At 42.3% G+C, this 20,502-nt stretch overlaps 1 protein-coding gene across 2 annotated transcripts; it reads left to right on the top strand.

Moving 5' to 3' along the window:
* The first annotated feature begins 1,518 nt into the window (after positions 1-1,518).
* On the top strand, positions 1,519-20,301 carry CCDC80 (coiled-coil domain containing 80). 2 transcript variants are annotated; one of them, XM_019526967.1, is made up of 8 exons: positions 1,519-1,666; positions 2,329-4,241; positions 7,380-7,536; positions 12,345-12,481; positions 13,152-13,300; positions 15,700-15,803; positions 17,840-17,920; positions 19,267-20,301. In XM_019526967.1, the coding sequence occupies exons 2-8, from the start codon at positions 2,340-2,342 to the stop codon at positions 19,611-19,613; spliced, it is 2,877 nt and encodes a 958-aa protein (XP_019382512.1). In that variant the 5' UTR covers positions 1,519-1,666; positions 2,329-2,339; the 3' UTR covers positions 19,614-20,301. The 2 variants fall into 2 exon arrangements, with proteins under 2 accessions (XP_019382512.1, XP_019382511.1); XM_019526966.1 differs by having other exon boundaries at positions 1,519-1,958.
* Positions 20,302-20,502: the final 201 nt, after the last annotated feature.

Genomic DNA, 20,502 nt, shown 5'->3' with positions numbered 1-20,502 from the left:
TGGGCTCTGTGAAATGGCACGGACCTTCCATCTTCACCTGCCAGGGAATGACACACCAAGGTGCAGCTAGCAGTGTTACTATCCGACAGCTTTGTAATCAGCTTCTTATGGAGCTGATGCTGGGAGAGACTGAGTGATCCCCAGCCCTGTTAAAATGAACAGAGTTACTGAGGTGCCCAGCATTTCGCAGGATCTAGCCCTACATCAAGAGGCAACCACAAACCACAACAATGCAACACTGTCCAGACAAACTAGCATAAAATAAAAGCACCAGCAATGCTTTCCATAGCACAGTGATAGCTTAAAACAAAAACAGAAAGAGAGAAAACAACAAACTACGCAAACATTTCGAACCGGGGTATAGGTTGTAGCTGTGTTGGTATAAGGATATTTACCCAAAGAACCTTATCTACAAATATTTGGAACTGTAATTTCACAGGATAGAGAAGCTAAGCATACCAGGCTTTTTTTAAAGGACTAGACTAAGCTGAGTTCAAATTTACCATTAAATCTAAGAACTGTAAATAAATTGAGGCTTTTTGTATGGTAATAAGTGCCTCAATTTGAAAATAATAGGAATGTGTCTGTGCTGTTGCTTCTAGGCATGACTTATCAGAGATAATCAAGTGATGTTTTACTAAAACCGTCTTAAGTGGAAGCTGATGAACTGCTGTCAACAGAACTGTGTTAATCTCATACTGGGCAGGGAGCCACTGTCTTTGCCCAGCTCTTTGAATACACTGGCAGCTTTATGTTTCCTGGCTTGCATTAGGCCCATTTATGTAAAATTAATTAATAGACCAATACATTTAAATAACCACAAGCCATTAAAAAAAGCAAACAAAAAACCAAATAGCTATTCCTCTGAGGTGCCTGCAAGCTAAAGACTACTCTGTTACACATAAGAACCTGAAAGACTATTGAAACAAAATTGAGTGCTTCATTTTTAGTTTCCTAACTGAGAGAAGTAGAAACATACAAGAAAAATGAAGGAAGGGAACAAATAATGTTAAAAAAATTAACTCTTTAAGCATTTAACTATCCGAGATGTTATTACTGACACAAGTAAGGAAATGTGTTTCTTAAGTGTATGATTCTTTTAAACTGACAGTGTCCCTTTAATGGGATGAAAAGAGGAAATAAAGGGGTGGGGACTGGGGTGGGAGAACAAGGGAGTTTGTGAGCTGGAAGGGCTGAAGGAGTTAAAGTTGCAGTCATCCTTTTCTAGCGTGATTTATGAGGATGATGTGTAATGTTTCAGCCCCCTAAGAATGTCTCTCCTCCCTCCCTGTTTTGGAGTGGGAAGGAGGCGGTCTTCTGCTGATCTCTTAAATTCTTAGTGAAGTTTCCGTGATTTCCAGTGATTGCTGCTGTTGTGTGAGTGTGGTTTGGAGCGGGCGTGAGATTATCCTGACATTTCTGGGATTATTTCCAAAAGAAAAGCAAGAAGAAGAAACAAGGAAAGAAAAGATTTTGTTTAATTAAGTGGAGGCAGAGAGAACAGAAAAAAAGAAAGCTGCTTTTCTCAGCATCACATTCCTGGGTTTTCCTTCAGCCTGGAAAATATATTAATGCCAGTGTTTTTTTTCTCTGGGAACAAAGGAGCCAGTCCGAGTGATAAGAAGGATTGTGGAACTTGGAAAGAGGGAGAGATTTAGAAACAGCTGTGAGTTCACTCTTCCATGAAGTTTCTGTGTGTGTGTATGACTGAGACAGAGACAATACAGACCTGCAGGTAAATGGAGAAGCAAAGCTTGCAAAGGAAAGTTCCTTTTGCTTTATCTCACTTGTCAAGAAGGTGAAAGAAAAATAAAAAGATCCATAGGGAAACAAGAATTTCCTGGAGGCTGCTTGGCTACATCAAAATTACTGAGGTGCAGCAAAACTACATGGCATTGCTCTCCCTGTAAAGATAGGGCTAAGATACACATATCTGGAAGAGAAACTTTTCTGAGTGTGTAAGTTTCAAGTTAAAAACAAATTCTTGGCTTTCCACGTGTGTGTGTGTGTGTGCGCGCGCGCGTGTGCGTGCGTGCGCGCACACGCATGAGAGAGAGAGAGAGAGATGTAAAGTACATTTTTTTACTTCTTTGTATAGACAGATTCATGCTATAGTCAGATGATCTCATTTTTGCTTAGGACAATCTATCCTGTGCTGTTCCAGAAATAACCTATAAAGTCTATATGAACACCAAGCTATGTTTAGCATTTTATATAAACTGAAACAAAGCCAGTCTGTGTTTTGCTCTCTGGTCTCTTGTGCCAGATAAAACAGTGCCATTACCGTTTAATTTTTTCTTTTCCTTTTTTTCCCCTCCTCCCTCAAAGTGGATTTCACAATGAACTGGATGCCAGTTCTGAGTTTAGCTGTGCTGTGGGCAGTGTGGCTAGTATGTGGTGCTGAGAAGACCGTGAGGCTAGCAGACAGAGTGAGCCAAAGAGTTAGGAAAGTGCGTCCCACATACAGGGCTAGAAGTGAATTGCCCTCCCTCCTGAGAAAGTCAGAAGCATCCCAGCAGAGCAGAAGCCCTTTGGTGAGGAATCTCCAGCGTCCTGTTGCCAAGAGGGATTCTCCAGTGTCAATTAATGCGCAACCCAATCTTATGAGAGCAGAAACACTCACCCAGGCAAGGAGCATTGGGACCAGAATGCGACGGGTGCAGAGGCCTACTGCTGCAGCCAAATATTCCAAATCTGACATGGTCAAGGATGAGGGAACATCTGCTGTGTCCCGGTCACGGATGGTACGTTTCCCCTCAGGGTCCAGTTCTCCCAATATCCTGGCCAGCTTTGCTGGCAAGAGCCGAGTCTGGATCATCTCTGCCCCTCATGCCTCAGAAGGTTACTACCGGCTCATGATGAGCCTGCTGAAGAATGACGTCTACTGCGAATTGGCTGAGAGGCACATTCAGCAGATCGTGTTGTTCCATGAAGAAGGGGAGGAAGGGGGGAAAGTCCGAAGGATAACGACAGAAGGGAAAATCCTGGAGCAGCCTCTGGATCCCAGCCTCATTCCTAAGCTCATGAGCTTTCTGAAACTAGAGAAAGGGAAATTTGGCATGGTGTTGCTAAAGAAAACCCTACAGGTAGAGGAAAGGTACCCTTACCCTGTGAGGCTAGAAGCCATGTACGAAGTCATTGACCAGAGCCCCATCAGGAGAATTGAGAAGATGAGGCAGAAGGGCTTCATCCAGAAATGCAAAGCAGCTGGTGTGGAGGGGCAAGTTGTCGAGGAGGGTAACAATGGAGCCAGCACCAGACCAACACCGACGGGTGGACATGTCCACGTGTCAGCAGGGAAGGAGGAGCCCAGGAGAAGCAATGTTCAGACGAGGACAAAAACAGTAAGGAAGCCAGTCATGACCACAGTAGCCTCTCCTCCCCCCACCACAAGGGCCACCACCATCCCTCCCACAACCACAACAACTCGAACTGCCACCCGTGTTCTGACGACAGTAAGCAGACCTATAACAACAACCACAGCCCTTCCTACCACTCAGAGAAGCTGGACCACAAAGTTGCACACCACTGCAAACTATCAAAGGCTGCCTTCAGCTACCACCCCTCGAGCCACGGCTACAGATGATTTCTACTCTCCTGTGTGGAATGGGAACCGCAGAGACCGGCACCAAGGCCATCCAGAAAGACATGCAGTTGCCACCCAGAGACCAAGCAAAACAGGCAGCTACAACAGCTATACAGAGGCTCCAACAACTACCTCAGAGCATTACACAAAAGTGAGCTCAGGCAGATTCAAAGAGAACCGTACAGACAGGAAAGATTATAACCACAGGGATCCCCATCTCACACCAAGTCAACACAAGCCAGCCAAAGCCAAGCCACCTAAAAAGAAGGCCCAAGAAAAGATACTGAGCAATGAATATGAGGATAAATACGACCCAAGCAGGCCTCCTATTCCCCACTTGGAAGAAGAGATCACAGCTAGAAATATCCCACCAAAGAAAGGTAAAGAGTCAAAGAAGCATGACCTACTAGAAAAACCCGAGAAGAAAAAGAAGAAAGAGAGACCTGATAAACTTCAAAAGAGTGAGAAGCCAGCCAAGAAAGACAAAGCTGAAAAAAAGAACAAGCAAGATAAGGACCGCAGCAAGAAGAACAAGAAGGGGAGTAAGGCTGACAATGAGGGGTTCCTCAAGCCAAACACAAAGCCTTTTGTTCACCCCCCCAGGAAATCAGTGCTCAACCTCCTGGATTTTTTTGAAGGCAAGAGGCGACTTCTTGTAAGTATTACATTCCTCAGTGTTTTATCACCTCACCCATTTGCATGCTCACAGGTAACACAGTGCAGGGAAAAGCTGTGGCTGATATTTTTAATAGTCCTTTTGAAGTGGTGGTGAAAGGTTCCTGACAGCTCTGGAGGCAGGCGGTCTGTCTTCAGTGGGGGTAGCTTGCACAGCTTCTGGCTGCATGGTGCCTCTTCTTAATCTTGCCTTGACAGGACCCTCTCTCTGGGTGAAAGGAAGTTCAGTGTCCAGGGTCCATTTGGTCCTTCACTTTCACTTGCAGTGGCCAAATGAGGCACAAATCTTGTTGGCATTTTCATGTGTGATGCAGATTGCCACCAGCTAGGAATTAGTCTGGAACCCCTCTTATTCACTTTGTATGAGCTACCAAGCCACCATCAGATTATTTTGTCCATGGGGGAGCTGTAAATGATAGCACCTATATCTGTGAGAATGAAATGTGGGTCAGATGGGGGGTGGGCAGAGGATTTGCAGATCCTTGACTCTGGGAAGCCAGGAGTGATCACATGCTTGAAGAATTTGCAAATGATGTTGCAAATGACCCCTAGCTGAAAAATTAGTCAAAGCAAAAGCCCAGCTAGGAATTCTTCTGAAGATGCAGGGGCATTTGAAGCCTTCCAAAAATTAGTTCCCTATCAGAACAAAAGTTGCAGCAAGGGAGGTTTAGGTTGGAGATTAGGAAAACTTTCTCATTAGGAGGGTGGTGAAGCACTGGAACAGGTTACCTAGAGAGGTGGTTGGATCTCCATCCTTGGAGCTTTTTAAGGCCCAGCTTGACAAAGCCTTGGCTGGAATGATCTAGTTGAGCAGGAGGTTGGACTAGATGGCATCCTGAGGTCCCTTCCAACCCTCATTTTCTATGATTCTATCATTCTATCATTAAAGTGCCCACAGCATCTTGTGTATTCAGCATCCTGTGCTTCCAAATGGCAGCAGGAGTGCTTTAACTAAAGCTTGTTTTGAAATGCACGGACGCTGAATACACATCACATGGAGGCTGCTGGAGTGTTCTAATTAGAACACTAGAGTAGATTCAATGGATTCTGCTCTGACATGTTTTAATCAGAAAGCATCAGAGCAGACTTCGGGCAAGTGTATAGGTGCCCTCAGGAATGATAACTTAATCCTGTCTCCACATGTGAATTTTGGGAGAGCATTTGAAGGTCCATTTAGGTACTTTTTGGCAGGGAGGGTGAAATTTTGTAAGTAGTTAAGGCAGACATGCCCAATTGCAGATTCTGATTTGAATTTCAGACTTATAAAAGTTTATGGAGTGTTCAGGTTTTTGGTTCAAACCATGAGAGGTTCCAACCATTTAGAATATTTGGCCCACGTGTGAAATTTGGATCCACTGCTAGGTTTGGATTTTGCAACCCCACCTCGCTTCAGATTTATGGTTTATTTTCAGGCGTATTAGTGTTGAGAAGTTTTGGCTCAAAGAGTCTGGGGGTGTTTTGTTGGGTTTTTGTTTGTTTCACTGCAATGATGAAGCGCAGGCTGGCGGTTTGTATGTAACACTTCATTCACACACACAAAGAGAGAGGGAGCAAAAGAGAGGATTTAGACAAGGAGCATTTAATTAGCTGTCTAAAATGAAACCAGTCTGTGTTGTTTTGCAGATAATGCTATGTTATTTTAAAGTGTAATTCAAGGTTCGCTTTGCCCCTGAAACATTCAGCATTCCCTACTTTATTCTACAAGGTTTCCCAAAGCGAGCCAAATTTACTTGTCACTTTATACCAGTACAGTCCTATCAGACCAGATTCTGCCTCTGTAGCTACAGATTGGCCCTGAAATTGGGAGCAGAGTATTGTTCATAGTCTCTTACCCTTCTGAGTAGTCAGACAGCTCCTCAAATCCTTTTTACCATTTCAGTGCAACTTTAAAGTAACATGACTTGTGCTATGGATGAGCATATGTAGATTTTCATATACAGTAAGGCTCATTTTCATTAGGGTAGAAGTGTAAGGAAGCTTCAGTATAAAAGAAAAACTGGTCCTACAGGTCTATCAATGCTACTTATAATGTAGTACATTGATGAACTCTATTAATAACACATGCCTCATTAAAAAGTATCCCAGAAAACATGACAACATTAGGTATTCAGGTATAGGAGTCTACCTAACACAGGTTAAAGCATATTTTTTCATTGCAAAGATCATAAAAACCCATAATTCAGATCCAGGTGTCAATGCCCCCCATAGTCCAAGGGAGGTGGGATCTGGGATTCCAATTCATCTCCATTCCTAGTTAGAATTATCTTGATTTAACTAGAAGGGGTATTCTTCTCCAGTACTGGCTAATGGTATTGCTAAGCATAGCCAAACAACAGCCAACTTGCCATCATCCCCTAGGGACAAGGAAATGCATAGCAGTAGTTAGTGAAGTTGTGTCCTTTGTAAAGCAGTTTAGATGACACGATGCAAACAGAGGTGTATAAACCTAAGATACCTTTACTATTACCACTGTCACAATCACTCCCCTGTGCTCTTCTTCTACATCTTGCCCTTCCTTTCTCAACAAATGAATTAAAGTTGTGGGAATTCTCAAGTTGTTTTTGGCTACATATGGGTTAGATTGTGCTGTAGTCTAAAGCAGCCAGACAGGTGAGGAGAGGGAGGAAACTTTGCTTCCTTGCATTAAATCTACATGGGTCACAGACGTGGAAGTGAGGCAAATTATATGTGCCCAATACTTCCTCCACTGAGAAAAAGTGGGTGAGAGGGGAGGAGCTGTCACTCTCACACCCCAGTGAGCTGGACTGGAAAGTAAGAGCATGCCATCACCTGTAAAGGCCATAGCAACTTACCTCTCTCCAATCGGTGCAACAGGGCAGCAGTAGATAAGTGTCTTGAAGGGGCTTCAGAGTCCTATGCCTCCTGGGGCTATTCTTTGGGGTGGGAAGAATGGCTTCACCTTTTGCCTACAGCTGGGCCTCAAGGTGCAATCAAGCCATAAAGAAATAAATACATCAAAGTTACTGAGCTGCTTGGTGGAAAGGGAATGCAGCTGTAGAAGCACTGGGAGAGCCTTGGAAAAACTGCCCATCTGACAGAGGTTCCATGTGGCTGCATTCCCAAAGGTAACCAACTCTTTGTCTCTGCCCTCCACTAGCTGATCACAACACCCAAAGCTGAAAATACCATGTATGTGCAGCAGCGAGACGAATACCTGGAGAGTTTCTGCAAGATGGCAACAAGGAAAATCTCAGTCATCACCATTTTTGGCACCATGAACAACAGCAGCATGAAAATTGACCACTTCCAGCTAGGTTCATTTTTTTAAATACTTTACTTACATTCTTTTTTTTTTTTCAATATGGGATAAATATGGGAGGGGAAAAGGAGATATCCTTTCTCTCTCCTGACAGGGGTTAAAGTCTCAGGGAGACTGTGTGGAGGTAATGTAGCTCTTTTTTCCCCCCTCGCATTTACATAGCTGTCACTGGTATTTCCCATTCTTGGGCTTCCAACATGCTATGGTGAAGTTTATGGAGTGTTTTGTGGTAGTTTCTCAACCCCCGTGAAACAGTAGAAATCAGGAAAGTCTGCCCAAGGGGAAAGGCCATTTCGTTCTGTCCTATGGATGTCTTATGTATCCAGCACTGTGAGCAGACAGCTGCATTTACATGCTATCTCTCAACTTGTTTTGTAGACCATTGGCCACAGGTGCCCAGTAGACTTTAAAAACTGCCAAAAGAAATTGGCTGCTGTCACGCACAGAAGATCACAGGGGTGAGAGGGGGAAGAACTGCTTCAAATTAAATAAGAAACAATTCAAAGCTCAGCTCAATGCAGATCTCCTTTTTAAGTTCCAAATGGATACAGTCCTACCTCTGAATTTTACATTTTTGCCTACTTTTGCACCTTCTTGTTTGGAAGTGCTGTGGCACAGTCTTTCCTCACACACACACATGACCACACAAGCTAGAACCAACACACACAAAATCTTACTAGACAGCTGGGAAGAGTTGTCTCCCTTTTCTGAATCAGCTTGCCCAACCCTAACAGACAGCTTATGCTGACATGCTCTCAGAGTAACTTATTTTCAAACATGGTAATAGGAAGGCTGAACATATAAGTGTTTTCTCATCTCTGCTCTTAAATATGGATTGGTTAACGATGTAACCACAAGAGACTCTTGGATGGACTAGCTTCATAATGGTATGAGAATGCTTCCTTGGATACCTGGAGCCTCTTCACTCTGAAGATGGGGTTCTCTCAAACTTCACCTCTTTACCTATACAGCATCACACACATGAGCCTGACTGCCTTTTGTAGCCTACCATAAAGTTACTTAGCTCAGTGCACCCACAATTCCTCCAGGCAGTTTACTTCAGCCCACGCATATCCTGCTGAACACCTACATCAGTTCCACCCGGTGGAGCCTTCTTTCCTGGCATGATTTCCAAAACCAGAAATGAGAACTCAGCATCCAAACCCTTTTAGGCAGCTTTGAAAATCCAAGTGTACAGACTTGAGCCTGGAACCAAAGCCAGTGGGAATCTCTTCATTGACTCCAAAAGGTTTCAGACCAGGTCCTTCATTCCCAATCTAGCAGGGCACTTCAGCATGACCTGCAACTCTGAGCATGTAAAGAGTCCAGTGACTTCAAGTGGAGCTCCTCTATGCTTCAAGGTAAAACAGGCTTTAGTGCTTTGCTGAGTTAAGGTTTTTGAAGAATGTGTATACAAATTACTGCTCTTGCTTATATCTTTGCTGCATCAAACCCAGTTTCCTGTGGAAGTCCATCTGTTCCTGTAAACCTCTAGGTTACAAAAAAAAAGGAAAAAGGACTGGAAAGTACAGAGCACAGCAGAGGGATGGCAGGGACTCATTCACACCCTCTGGTGTTCAGGGCAAACACTGAAATACCTTGAAAGGCTGTGTTCATGAGAACATCCCTCTGCTGGGCTCAGCTGACACTGGGCACAGCAGAGGACTCAGGTCAGTGTATCTGCAAGGGGTGGGGTGTGATCAGTCCAGTCGAGCTCAGTCTAGGCCAGTCCATTTCTGTGCTTCTAAGGCACATCTGCATTAGGGAAAGTTCCTTTCTAAGGCAACTCAAGGTCATCTCACAGGTAATTAGGCCCATACTTCTATGAATGGTCTGTAAAAGGTTATATATGGTTCCAGTTTGGCTAATAAGACAGAAATGCACTCTGTTTGACGTGCACCATACTCCTTCATCCCATTCCAGATTTAATCCACACCCTGCAAATTTTCAAAAACCACACAAGCATATGACAGCTGAATCCTCTGACCATAGAAATAAACTTGGCAGTGAAACATAGAGGACTTACAGGGATGGAGGGTTAATTTTGGCTGGGAATACGTACAAGCCCATTTGGGTAAATGAACAACCCACCTGAACTACTGCCCAAAACACAAAACCCTGAACTTTTTTTTTTAAGTTAAAAAATTACTATTTTTGTTTTGCTTCTTTCCCCTTTTTATTCCCTTGTGTGGTCCCTTTTGTTTTGGCTTCTTGTCAAGACCAGAAACAGCAGAATCTCCCAAGAAATGTTTTGTTCATGATAGTCATGACCTGATCAGAAACCCTGGTACCTCGAGCAATAAAGTCCCCATCATGGATAGGATTCTCAGCACTACTGCAATACAGCTGCTGAATAATCATAAAAATCTCATGCAAGACCCTATTCTTATGACATTTCTAGCCTAAATACATAATGTAGTTCCTCCACAAAATCTGGGCTTAATGCAGACATTTTTGGCTGAGGCAATTAGACTGAAGGGTGAAAAGGTTCCTCCCAAGACTTAAAAATCTATGAATCTCCAAGAGACATAGCTCTTGCCTCTTAAATATATCAGATGGAAACTGTGTCCTAAGGCAACAGTGTGAACAGTGCTGACCAAACTAATAATGGTTCCTCTGGGGCCTGCCTCAACCAAAGCACAGCTGATTGGGTGCAGACATTCAGCAATGGGAAAGAGGAGGGTTCAGAAACACTCAACATTGACCTACCTCCATTCACAATGAAGCCAAAAAGAATTTCCCAGTGGACTTCCAGTGGGAGCAAAATTAGGCCAAAGGTAAGCACTTTTGAAATCTTCATGTTACAAAACCAAACCAGCCACATAGCTCATCTCCACTCCAAAATCTGGCAGCCAGTCTTAGCAAGCCAAGAATCAGTGCCAAGACTAGAACCCACACAGCTGACTTCCATAAACAACACTTCCCTTACTGGTAATAGATCACCATACCTTTCAGTCAAGCTGCTGAAGGTTTCTGTTACGTTACTTAAAAATCATTTTCAAATAAGACAAGCTAAGATGAACACTGTTGAGATATACATGAAGGCAGAAAAAAAACATCCTTCCCTAATGATGATGCAAAACTGCTCTGTGGCTACTACTGAAACCTTGAGGCCACAAGTCCCAACCCTCTGTGACTTCTCCAGAACAGATGGAGGGAGTGCAGTTTCCAGGTACCAGTTGATCTTATGGCCTTTTTCAGTCCTGCCCCCATTTTTGCCTGGGTTCTCTAACTAGTCATCTCTTCCTACTTCGCAAAAACGTTGGTGTTAGGCTGCATTTTGTCTGCTGCTTCCAACCCATCTCTCTCTCTGTCTCTCTCATCACCCTCCTTCAGTTTTAATTCTCTGACTTACATTATCAATTTCTGAAGAAGGGCATTGTGTTCTCCAGTCTCCCTGACAGAAAAGCTCTGGACTGTTTTCTTAGTGCTGACATTTGTAATTATTCAAGCAGAAAAAGGCCCTGGTTAATGTTTGTTTTACATGTCGTTGGTGTTAAATAACCTACCACAAAGCTGACAGCAGCCACATTTCTCAGCACCTTTCTTGTCCCGCTGTACCTTCAGATAAAGAAAAATGAGGGTTTTTTTTTAGGAGAGTTGTTTGCATTTATTATTTATCATTCTGTATTTATTATGTTACGTGCTAAAGATCACATGGCGTACCTGGATGAATAGTTCATGGAAGGTTAATAAATGACTTACAGATGCTTTAATAATCGATAATCAATTACCGAAAATCCAGCAGTTCAGTAGATTCCTTTTAACCTTGGCTTAAAATTGCCTACAACTTCTATCAATGTGCCTATAATCCTACATTACAAATGCAGCTAACATTAATTTACAGATGCCATTACCATGTTATAATTTATTAACCCTTCTTAAATCATTTATACATGCAGTCATTCACTTTTGACTGCTTCTATTGGAAATCAGCCCCAGGTGCACAATGCATAGTTCAGATCACTTTTGACCCATTAACACTCTCTTTTGATGTTTGGTTTGCTTTTTGCGTGTGGTTAATTCAAACACATTTTATTTTCAAAATTAAAATGTTGTCTGTTTTTTTCCCCCAAAGCCTTTTTTGTATGCCTTCAGTGAACAAAGAGATTTTCTGTAATGGTTCCTTAAATGCAAACCTTTCCCACTCAATGGCTTGAGTCCTGGAAGGGAAAAAAGTGTGTGTTGGGGGGTGGTACTCAAGAGTAAATTAGTATCTTAGCTTGACAGCAGTGGGGTGAAGAACTGATGTCTTTAGGGCAAAACAAAGTTCTGATCAGTTGTTGTCACTAAAGACCCTATGAAATGTTTTTGCAAAAAATAGGGATGTTAACTGGTATCTTGGCCAAATTCCAACTCCAAACAATATTTTACTGACTCAAATACTTTGGCTATGGTGTTTTTTTCAGATCCTGTTCAGAACTGTCATCTAGTTTTACTGTGCACTGTTAATCAGTTGCTACATTGTGTTCCAGAAGTGGCTGTATTTCAGCTGTTGTTAAAATGACTATTAAACCCATATGTTACATATAAAAATATTTGCAAAGAGCTCTGAGATTCTTCAAATAAAGTATTTCAAAAGTGACTTGAAAAGATTTCAAAAGTGACTTCTGATTTTGGGTGCCCAGCTTGGGCATCTGAAAGCTAAGACACTAAAAACACAAGTTCCTTTTGAAAATCTTTGCCTCGCTGAGTAGAGAGAGACTGTGAGATGTTTTCACCCCTTTCATGAGACTTATACAATGAAGTTAATGACTGTGAGACTTGTGATTCCATGTTTATTGGCATTTTACTTCTCTTAAGATAATGAGAAGCCTATGAAAGTGGTGGAGGATGAAGACCTTGTGGACCAGCAGCTCATCAATGAGCTGAGGAAAGAATATGGTATGACCTACAATGACTTCTTCATGGTGCTGACAGATACAGACATGAAGGTGAAGGTAAGGCTCTGTGTGCCTGGAAAGGAAAGGTATTGGGAAGCAGAAATATGTCAAGGACTGGCAAGAGGGATGTAAGAGAGGCTGGTTCAGGAATCTGTCATGACTAGGAGGGAGAGGCAGAAGGCTTCACCAGCTAGAAGGTGAACAGTGAGAGGGCATTTCAGCAGAAGGGGAGGACAGTTAATCTTTTCAAGGTGGAGGGTGGCAGGAGGTAGCCTTGCTGTATGCTGTGATAGTGTGCTAACAACACAAGGCCTGTCATAAACATAGAGCTGCCAGTACCAGAGGAGGAGAATGCAGCACCTGGTGTCCTGAAACAGCCAGGTTTGCCATACAATAAAGCAACACGAGCATGGTGATGCTGCACAAGGTCCAAGGACAGTAGGATGACCTTGCAAGGTAATTTAATGATGACAAGTTGCATGCAGTGTCTCTTAACACATGAGTTGGCCCTAATGGACGGCCATGTAAAGCTGGCATCCATAAGAAAAATCCATTTCCTCACAACCTGATTCTGCAAAATCCAAGGGAGTTTTTTTTTCTCCATCTCTCTCTTTTAGGTCTCATTGTATAGCTCTAGGAATTAACACCTGTCTGTCTAGGAGACCAATAATACATGCAAAAGGGCCTTGCTTGTCTTTTGATCTACTCTTTCTTTTTTACTGAACAGCAATACTATGAAGTGCCTATAGCAATGAAGTCTGTGTTTGATTTGATTGACACTTTCCAATCACGAATTAAAGACATGGAAAAGCAGAAAAAGGAGGGGATTGTCTGCAAAGAAGATAAGAAACAATCCCTGGAAAACTTCTTATCCAGGTACAGTATTATCTTTAAAAAAAAGATTGGAGCAAGGTACAGGAGTAGACGGGCCACATTCCATGCCAACTTAGGCCCTGGTCGGTAAAGCCAGATGGTAAGCACCAAAGACAGAAGCTGTTTCAGAATGTCCATCCTTATAACATAGTTGGTCTTTTTGCTGTGAAAATTTCACAGAAGGGGATTTTTAGATGTTTTTTAAAGTGTGCATAGCATAATATTTCTCTGCATCTTTGCTCCACTCTTGAGACCTCACACTGCCCCCTTCTTCCAAATACTGACAAACTATTCTATCTCAAATTTACTCCTATGAGGTGAGACTGGATTCAGGAAGCTTTGCACTGCACTGCAGCCATTTATACTTAGAATAAATTCAGCTTTGTTCAGGCACCAGGTCATGTGATTAGGTACCAGGAACCCAGGGGTCTCTTTTGGCTTTTCCACTGATTTCCTCCAGGGCCTTGGGCAAGTCACTTTACCTCCTCATACTTGCATTTCCCTTTCCTTAAGAGAGCAAAGGCTTAATAATAGTGACCCACTTCACCAAGGGGCAGTGAGGCTGAATACAGTAGTGTTCACTATGTGCATTGAGTTGGTGCTGCAAAAAGGCAGTTTATTTTGCATTAGAGCAACATCTGCAGCCATTTAAAAGACCATTTCCTGTTAAAAAAGATCCCTGTAGCTCTGTGAATGCCTTTAAAGCTAATTAGTTTCATACTGATGAAGAGGTACTTTTCTGGGAGAAAAGTACATAGTTTTGAGAGTATTAAATAACCTTATCTTTAGGTTTTTTGACCCAATTACAAATATTTCCCCCTCCTGCCATGCTTCTTGGATAAAACAATGTAGATTGTTCCTCAAGGTCAAAGGCTCTATAAGAAAAGACACCCTGTGTTAAACCAAAATCCAAGCTTTATCTTATAATTTGAATATGGGTTTCCTTGCATGGTAATAAACCCGTATAAATGCAGTTCTCAACATTGTTAATCAACAAGAGATGGCAGCAGGTAAAGACCTTAAGATCTGGAGGGTCAGATTTGGCTGAGAATCCAAAATGCAGATGTTTCTCCAAGACTTTTGGGGTTGCAAGCTTAAGATCAGCGTGAGATGCATCTAGAAAGAAGATAAGTGTGAGAATTTGAAATGAAGTGGAACAAAACTTTGGACATGGCATAAAACATTGGGAGTTCAAAATGAAACCTGGGTGCCAAACATTATATCTTCCTTGTTTTCCTCCAAAGCAGAGACTCCCAGGCCATGGACTATGGAACACTTGCTGGTTTTCAGAGGTGACTAGTCACATAACATTGCTTCATTAATGGCTGCTAGGTTATATTTAATGAATACTCTATATTTTTCTCCCTCTTGGGTATTTAAATGGCCCCCTACACTACTATCTGAGCATCTCACACTCTTTAATGGATTGAGCAATTATTCCCATTGTGCAGATACACAACTGAAGTACAGGGAGACCAAATGACTTGTTTGAGATCTCACAGGAAACCCATAGACTTGAACCCAGATCTCTGAGACTGCCACACTAGGCACTGGAACACACACCCAGATCCGAACGTGCCCTGAACATTGAGACAGGTAAGGTCTGGATATGAACATTGCAGCTCAGGGCACATCTTCAATTAGAGGAAAAACAAGGAAGGACAACACTGGTTGTACACTTATGAACCTTTACAAAGGCTTGGCTTGGGATTCAGATTTGAAAGTTCCCAAGTACCTCGTGTAGGGAGACATTTTTAAAGTGTACTTAAGTGCTGAGTGTCCTCTCATGCCGTCTTAAGACAGAATAGAGCCGTAGGAAAACAGGCTTAGCTTGATCTTCATTGTCATTCTGCAGTTCAGCTTTGAGAGCTGGAAGGATCAGAACTGTGTTACAGCAAGCAAGATGAGAAGGTGGCAGCAGGTGAACAAGAGACATAGGATGGGCAAGTCAGCTTAGACAACACTCAAGCCTTCCGCTTATGCACACTTGTCAAATCCACATCCCAAGCCAAGCTTTTGTGAGGGTTCATAAGTGTTCAGTATGTTCTGATTTAAGGCCCTTTTTATTTTTTTCATATTTGTATTAACTAAAATTTTGAAATGAATAAAACCACATTTCAAATAAAAAAATTAAACTTGTTTTTAAACAAACTGGCTGAACTGGACACTTTGCCCATTTTGAAAAAAAGAAGAAGAAAGAAATCAAGTGGGGGAGTCATCAAAACCAGCCCTTTCGCGCAATCAGATTCAGTCTCAACATTTTCCAAGGAAAATAACCCATCTAAGTCAGAAAATTCCCACCAGCTCTCTTCTGAAATGCAGTCTCAGCCCAGTAACAGGGTGGGAGCGCCCACAAGCAGCTTGAAATGGTACTGCTGTAACGTGTTTCCTTCTCTTCCCAGGTTGCGATGGAGACGGCGCCTGCTGGTGATCTCAGCAGCCAGCGATGAGGACTGGGCCTTCTCCCAACAGGTTTCTGCCCTCAGTGGGCAAGCCTGTAATTTTGGTAAGTCAGGAGACAGGACATGCTTGCTTCCCAAAACCACATCCTTCCTGAGTGCTATCTGGCAATAGGTTCCTTGGCTCAAGTCTAAATCTAGACAGTCTTTGGGGGTCTGTCCAGCTGAAAAGTTTGCTGTATCCACCCCAGTAGGGACAGCATGCAGTAGCCCTCTGGCATGCACAAAAGTAAACTCTGCCACCTAATCCTGTCACACCAGTGCCTCCCCTGAAATCCCTCATGTAAGCTTGAAAGGGGTTAGAATCTCTTAGCTGACAAGCATTTCCAAAGTTTTATGAAACAACAGGCTGGACTTATTCATCCAGTTGTTCTCAACAAATGACCAACAAGAGTACAACCTGCCCATAGATGCCGGTCAATCCACCTTGTTCAACATTAGGACGGGCACCGTCCTAAGAGTTATCCTATTCTCTCCTTACCCCTACCCCAACCAGCAAAGCATTTTCATGAGGGGCTATGACAGCACTAAAGCTCAAACAGCACTTTCTTGGGGCTCTCTATAGCCCTTACTGGAAAAGAATCCATAGACTGGATCCACTCAGTGGCAGATCCCCCAGCTCTGCCTTTTTCCCCTGTCCCATCCCTATCAGTTCACATCCAAAACCTCTGCTCAAGTTTCAGGAGTATGGCCTCTTCTTTAGCCCCAAGATCCAAACTCTGAGGTCTGGACTGGGCTGTGGAGGCAGGTTCTAAATTTGTCATGTGGGTGAACTGTAATTTCTATGACTGAGGAAATGCCCAGTGTTTTGGACATATAAGTGATGTTTGAATAAACTGGGATTTGTGCAATGTCACTTTTTTAATAACACCATTACATTAATTCACATCTACAGTGCCTTCTTATTCTCAGGGAGCCAAACTAATGTGCAACGTGGAAGTTTTAAAAATACTTCCATAAGAATGAAATACAGCCAATATTCACTGAATTCTCTCCCCTTAGTTGGCAACATCTATAAGGAATTCCAGCAAATTAACAAGGCATGACACTCCTTTTTCCCCCCATGCCTTGAATGGATCTCTTTCAGCAAGCAATATGTCTCCAAGTGTTTCTTGCTTCTGAATCTGTAAACCAGTGACTTCCAGGGTCCTCTACAGCATACAGACTCCCATCTCACTGCCTGTGCCTTTATGTGCCACTAAGATCTTTTCTCAAAGACTACATCCCAGTAATCTGCCCAAAAAGAACTAAATGGGTCCCAGTATTAACCTAGTAATATCCCACTTAAAAGCTGCAGCTTATGTTGTGCCTAAGCACTATATGCATGAGGGGAGTAAAGCATCGTGCTTCTTTGCATGCTTTTGGTGGGTTTCTGTCTCTCTCTTCAGTGTCTTATTTCTTGGAGTTGGTTTAAAATTAAGTTTTCACTACTCTTTGCATCTCCTGAGCGACAATATGTGTTGCAAGCTAAAGTAGATGTACAGTAATACCAGGCATCAAGGCATTAACAAATTTCTGCATGGGTTGGAAAGGAATCTTCATCCACATAGACAGAAGGGTGTGATTGGCCAGGAGTAACATGTCATTAGTAATAAAGATGATTCTCCCTTCTTGGAAGTATTAGATGGTAGTGGTTGTGAAAGTGACACACTAAGATGAACCAACAGATTAATCCTACAGGATACGTCTCTAGGTAGCTATATGATAGGATCCAGTTTGATAGGAGAAATAATATCAGCCTTAATGGACTCGTAGCTTGATCTGGCCTGGCAGGGGCTGGGATTAGAGAGACCACTGGTCTGATACAGAGTATGATATATTTGCTTTACATCCAGTGCTGTGCTCAAGCCATCCTTAGAAAACCACCATGCTGTTTCTCAAACTACTGAGTCAGTTCTGAGACCTGACTGCTTCTTAATTGCTGCCTGCCTCTGACACAATAATGTAACTTATGTCCAGAGGCAGTGCAGGTCCTTCCTTTTTTAGGAAAATGATGAGCAATGTACAACTGTAAGTCACAAAATGGTCTACAACTGAATAAAGACATATGGTACCACCCACAATCTCTCATGTTCCTCCACAGGTCTGCGACATATCACTGTTCTCAAGCTATTAGGACTTGGAGAGGATATCAGTGGTGTCCTAGAACTATATCCCATCAATGGTGAGACATTATTTCCGGTTCTTTAATTACTATTCACAAAGGACAATTACACAGCATTTTGTACTATTAATGAACGTGAAATGAGATGACTACAAGTAGAGCTTATTTTATCTAGGTTTCATAAAGTTTCTATTTAAGAGATACTCATAAAAAGGATGGGTCAGATCCTGCAAAGTGTGGGGTATTCTCAATTCCCACTGAAGTAAAAGTATAGTAGGTCAAAGGCATTCTTCTGCTTGACCCCTGGCAAAAGCCTATTCCATTATCTTCTACAACATTCAGAAGCGGCAGGACTAACAAAGCACAGACTCAGCTACCTCTTTTATACAGGCCTCTCTTTGGCTTCCTTCAAGGCTCCTTCCATATTCAGTGCTAGGTTTCTCTTAGTGCCATGAGCCTGTTTCAGGTGAGCTTTATACAAGAAATCTCACTCCTAGAGGACACCTTGAAGGCAGGGAGCTTTATATCTATGAAGATAAAGATGAGCACAGGGAGGACTCTTTCATTCTTTATTCCCTTAAAGAGTCATACGTGATGTTCTTGTGTTTGCATGCAATGCAAACTGCGTGGAAGGTTGGGCACATGCACATATGCATGTGTATTGAGAGAGAGGTTAGTCTGGAGAAAGGGAGATTAAGAGTGGGTAATGATAATAGTTTTCAAATGTCTGAAAAACTTGTCACAAAAAAGGCAGAGAACTGTTCTTTTTCTGCCAGTGAGAGTGGGGATGAAACAATGGGCTTAAATTACAACAAAACAGGTTTGGATTATGTTTTAGAAAAAAATTGTCTTACTGTAAGACTATGAGGACGAGCTGCCTAGAGAAACTGCAGTCTCTTTCATGGAACATTTCAAGGAAATACTGCATAGGCATTTTTGGGATGGTTTCTGAACAAGGCCTTGTGTAGTTGCATGATGATGACCCTTGAGGTCTCCTTCTAGCCTTGTGATTCTATGAATCTGCACCACCCTCTAGTGGCTGCAGCCAGCAGCATTGATAACACCCAGCTGAAACAAAAATTATTTTTTCACTCAAATGACAGTTGACCTTTGCTTGAAGGCCCCAAGCTCTTTCTCTGAAGATGATGGTTCACACATCTTTAAAATATTCAGGATCTTGTGCAGTTTAGCAGTAAAATGGGAAGGAAAAGGAAGAGGACGTACTTTGTTAATCATCACCATCTAGTGGACAGACTAAAGTAGGTGCAATATAGCATCTTGCATTGAGGCATTAATGAATTCCTCTATAGGCCAAAAAGGAATCTTTCTCCACATGGGCAGAAATGTATGATTGGCCAGGAGTTACATTAGTACCAACTTTGTTTCTGCTTCTGTTCCTTTTCTAGGGAGCTCCAGTGTTGAACGAGAAGATCTCCCCGCCAACCTCGTGAAAGACATCCGCAATTATTTCCAAATCAGCCCCGAGTATTTCTCCATGCTTCTGGTTGGGAAAGATGGAAATGTTAAATCCTGGTACCCTTCCCCAATGTGGTCCATGGCCATCGTGTATGATCTGATCGATTCCATGCAGCTCCGGCGACAGGAAATGACCATTCAGCAGTCACTCGGCATGCGATGCCCAGAGGATGAATACGGTGGGTATGGTTACCATAGCTATCACCAGGGATACCAGGAAGGTTACCAAGACGACTACCGTCACCATGAAAGTTACCACCATGGATATCCATACTGAAGAAAACTTAACCTTTGACTGACCCCAGCCCTCCTCCTAATATATCCAACTATGCGCGCCCAGACATGGAAATTCTTCCCAAGCTGCCTAAATGTCCATGTCTCTCTCTTTCAACAGTCAATCGGAGGACTAAATTCTTGAAAATGCACCAGCCTTTACAGTGAAATATTTCAAACCCATAGTATTCATGCTTTAAGCAATTCAGACACTTTTATGTGTTTAACCCCTTGTAACCACAGGGCATCAGCAATTGCTGTTTGCTTGTATTAAACACAACAAATCTTTCTCGTTCTCCCCCTTTGGCCATGGACATTCTAATGTAGGCAGGACACAAACTGTGTGATAGACATTGTAACGCTTTTATATATATATATATATATATATATATATTATATTATTTTTCAAAGAGAAAAACAGAGTATATTTATTGGAAAATAAGAATTTCGTATCATGCTGATGAAGACCTGCAGAGGATTGCACCACAAGAATTTCCCACATAACAAGATTTTAGGAAAGAAGTATAGGGAAAATTTTTTAAAAGAATTTTCTTTAAATCCTTTTAGAATATCTGACTGCATAAAAAGACTACATCTCTTATGACAAACCAGCTTTGCACTTACCAACTTCCATTCATCACCTTCCAAAATGGAAATGTAAAGGCTGTTAGAGGATTTGTTACAATACAGTGAAAAGTTCTCTTAACCCACAAACCATGCCAGTTTATCCTTTAAATAGTGATGTTGTTCTCTTGTGTCCTTTGCACATGACAGTTGCATCCGTGCTTGTCAGAGCTGTGCTTAAATTAAAGCTGTAATTTGTAGGGTTGGATTACAGATGACTAAAAAAAAAAATTTGACTTTCAGCAGGAAAAGGCTTGTACTTCTTTTCC

Source organism: Gavialis gangeticus, unplaced genomic scaffold (assembly GCF_001723915.1).
Source record: "Gavialis gangeticus isolate Ggan-Ray unplaced genomic scaffold, GavGan_comp1, whole genome shotgun sequence".
NCBI lineage: Eukaryota > Metazoa > Chordata > Crocodylia > Gavialidae > Gavialis > Gavialis gangeticus.
Note: the sequence above shows the minus strand (reverse complement) of the source record. Positions and strands in the feature narration are given on the sequence as shown.

Bases quoted from the DNA above. Each gene is read 5' to 3' on its own strand.
- CCDC80 (XM_019526967.1), top strand. From the start codon at position 2,340: ATGAACTGGATGCCAGTTCTGAGTTTAGCTGTGCTGTGGGCAGTGTGG. The intron at 15,804-17,839 runs GTAAGTCAGGAG...GTTCCTCCACAG, and splicing joins TGGGCAAGCCTGTAATTTTG to GTCTGCGACATATCACTGTT. The intron at 17,921-19,266 runs GTGAGACATTAT...TTCCTTTTCTAG, and splicing joins AGAACTATATCCCATCAATG to GGAGCTCCAGTGTTGAACGA.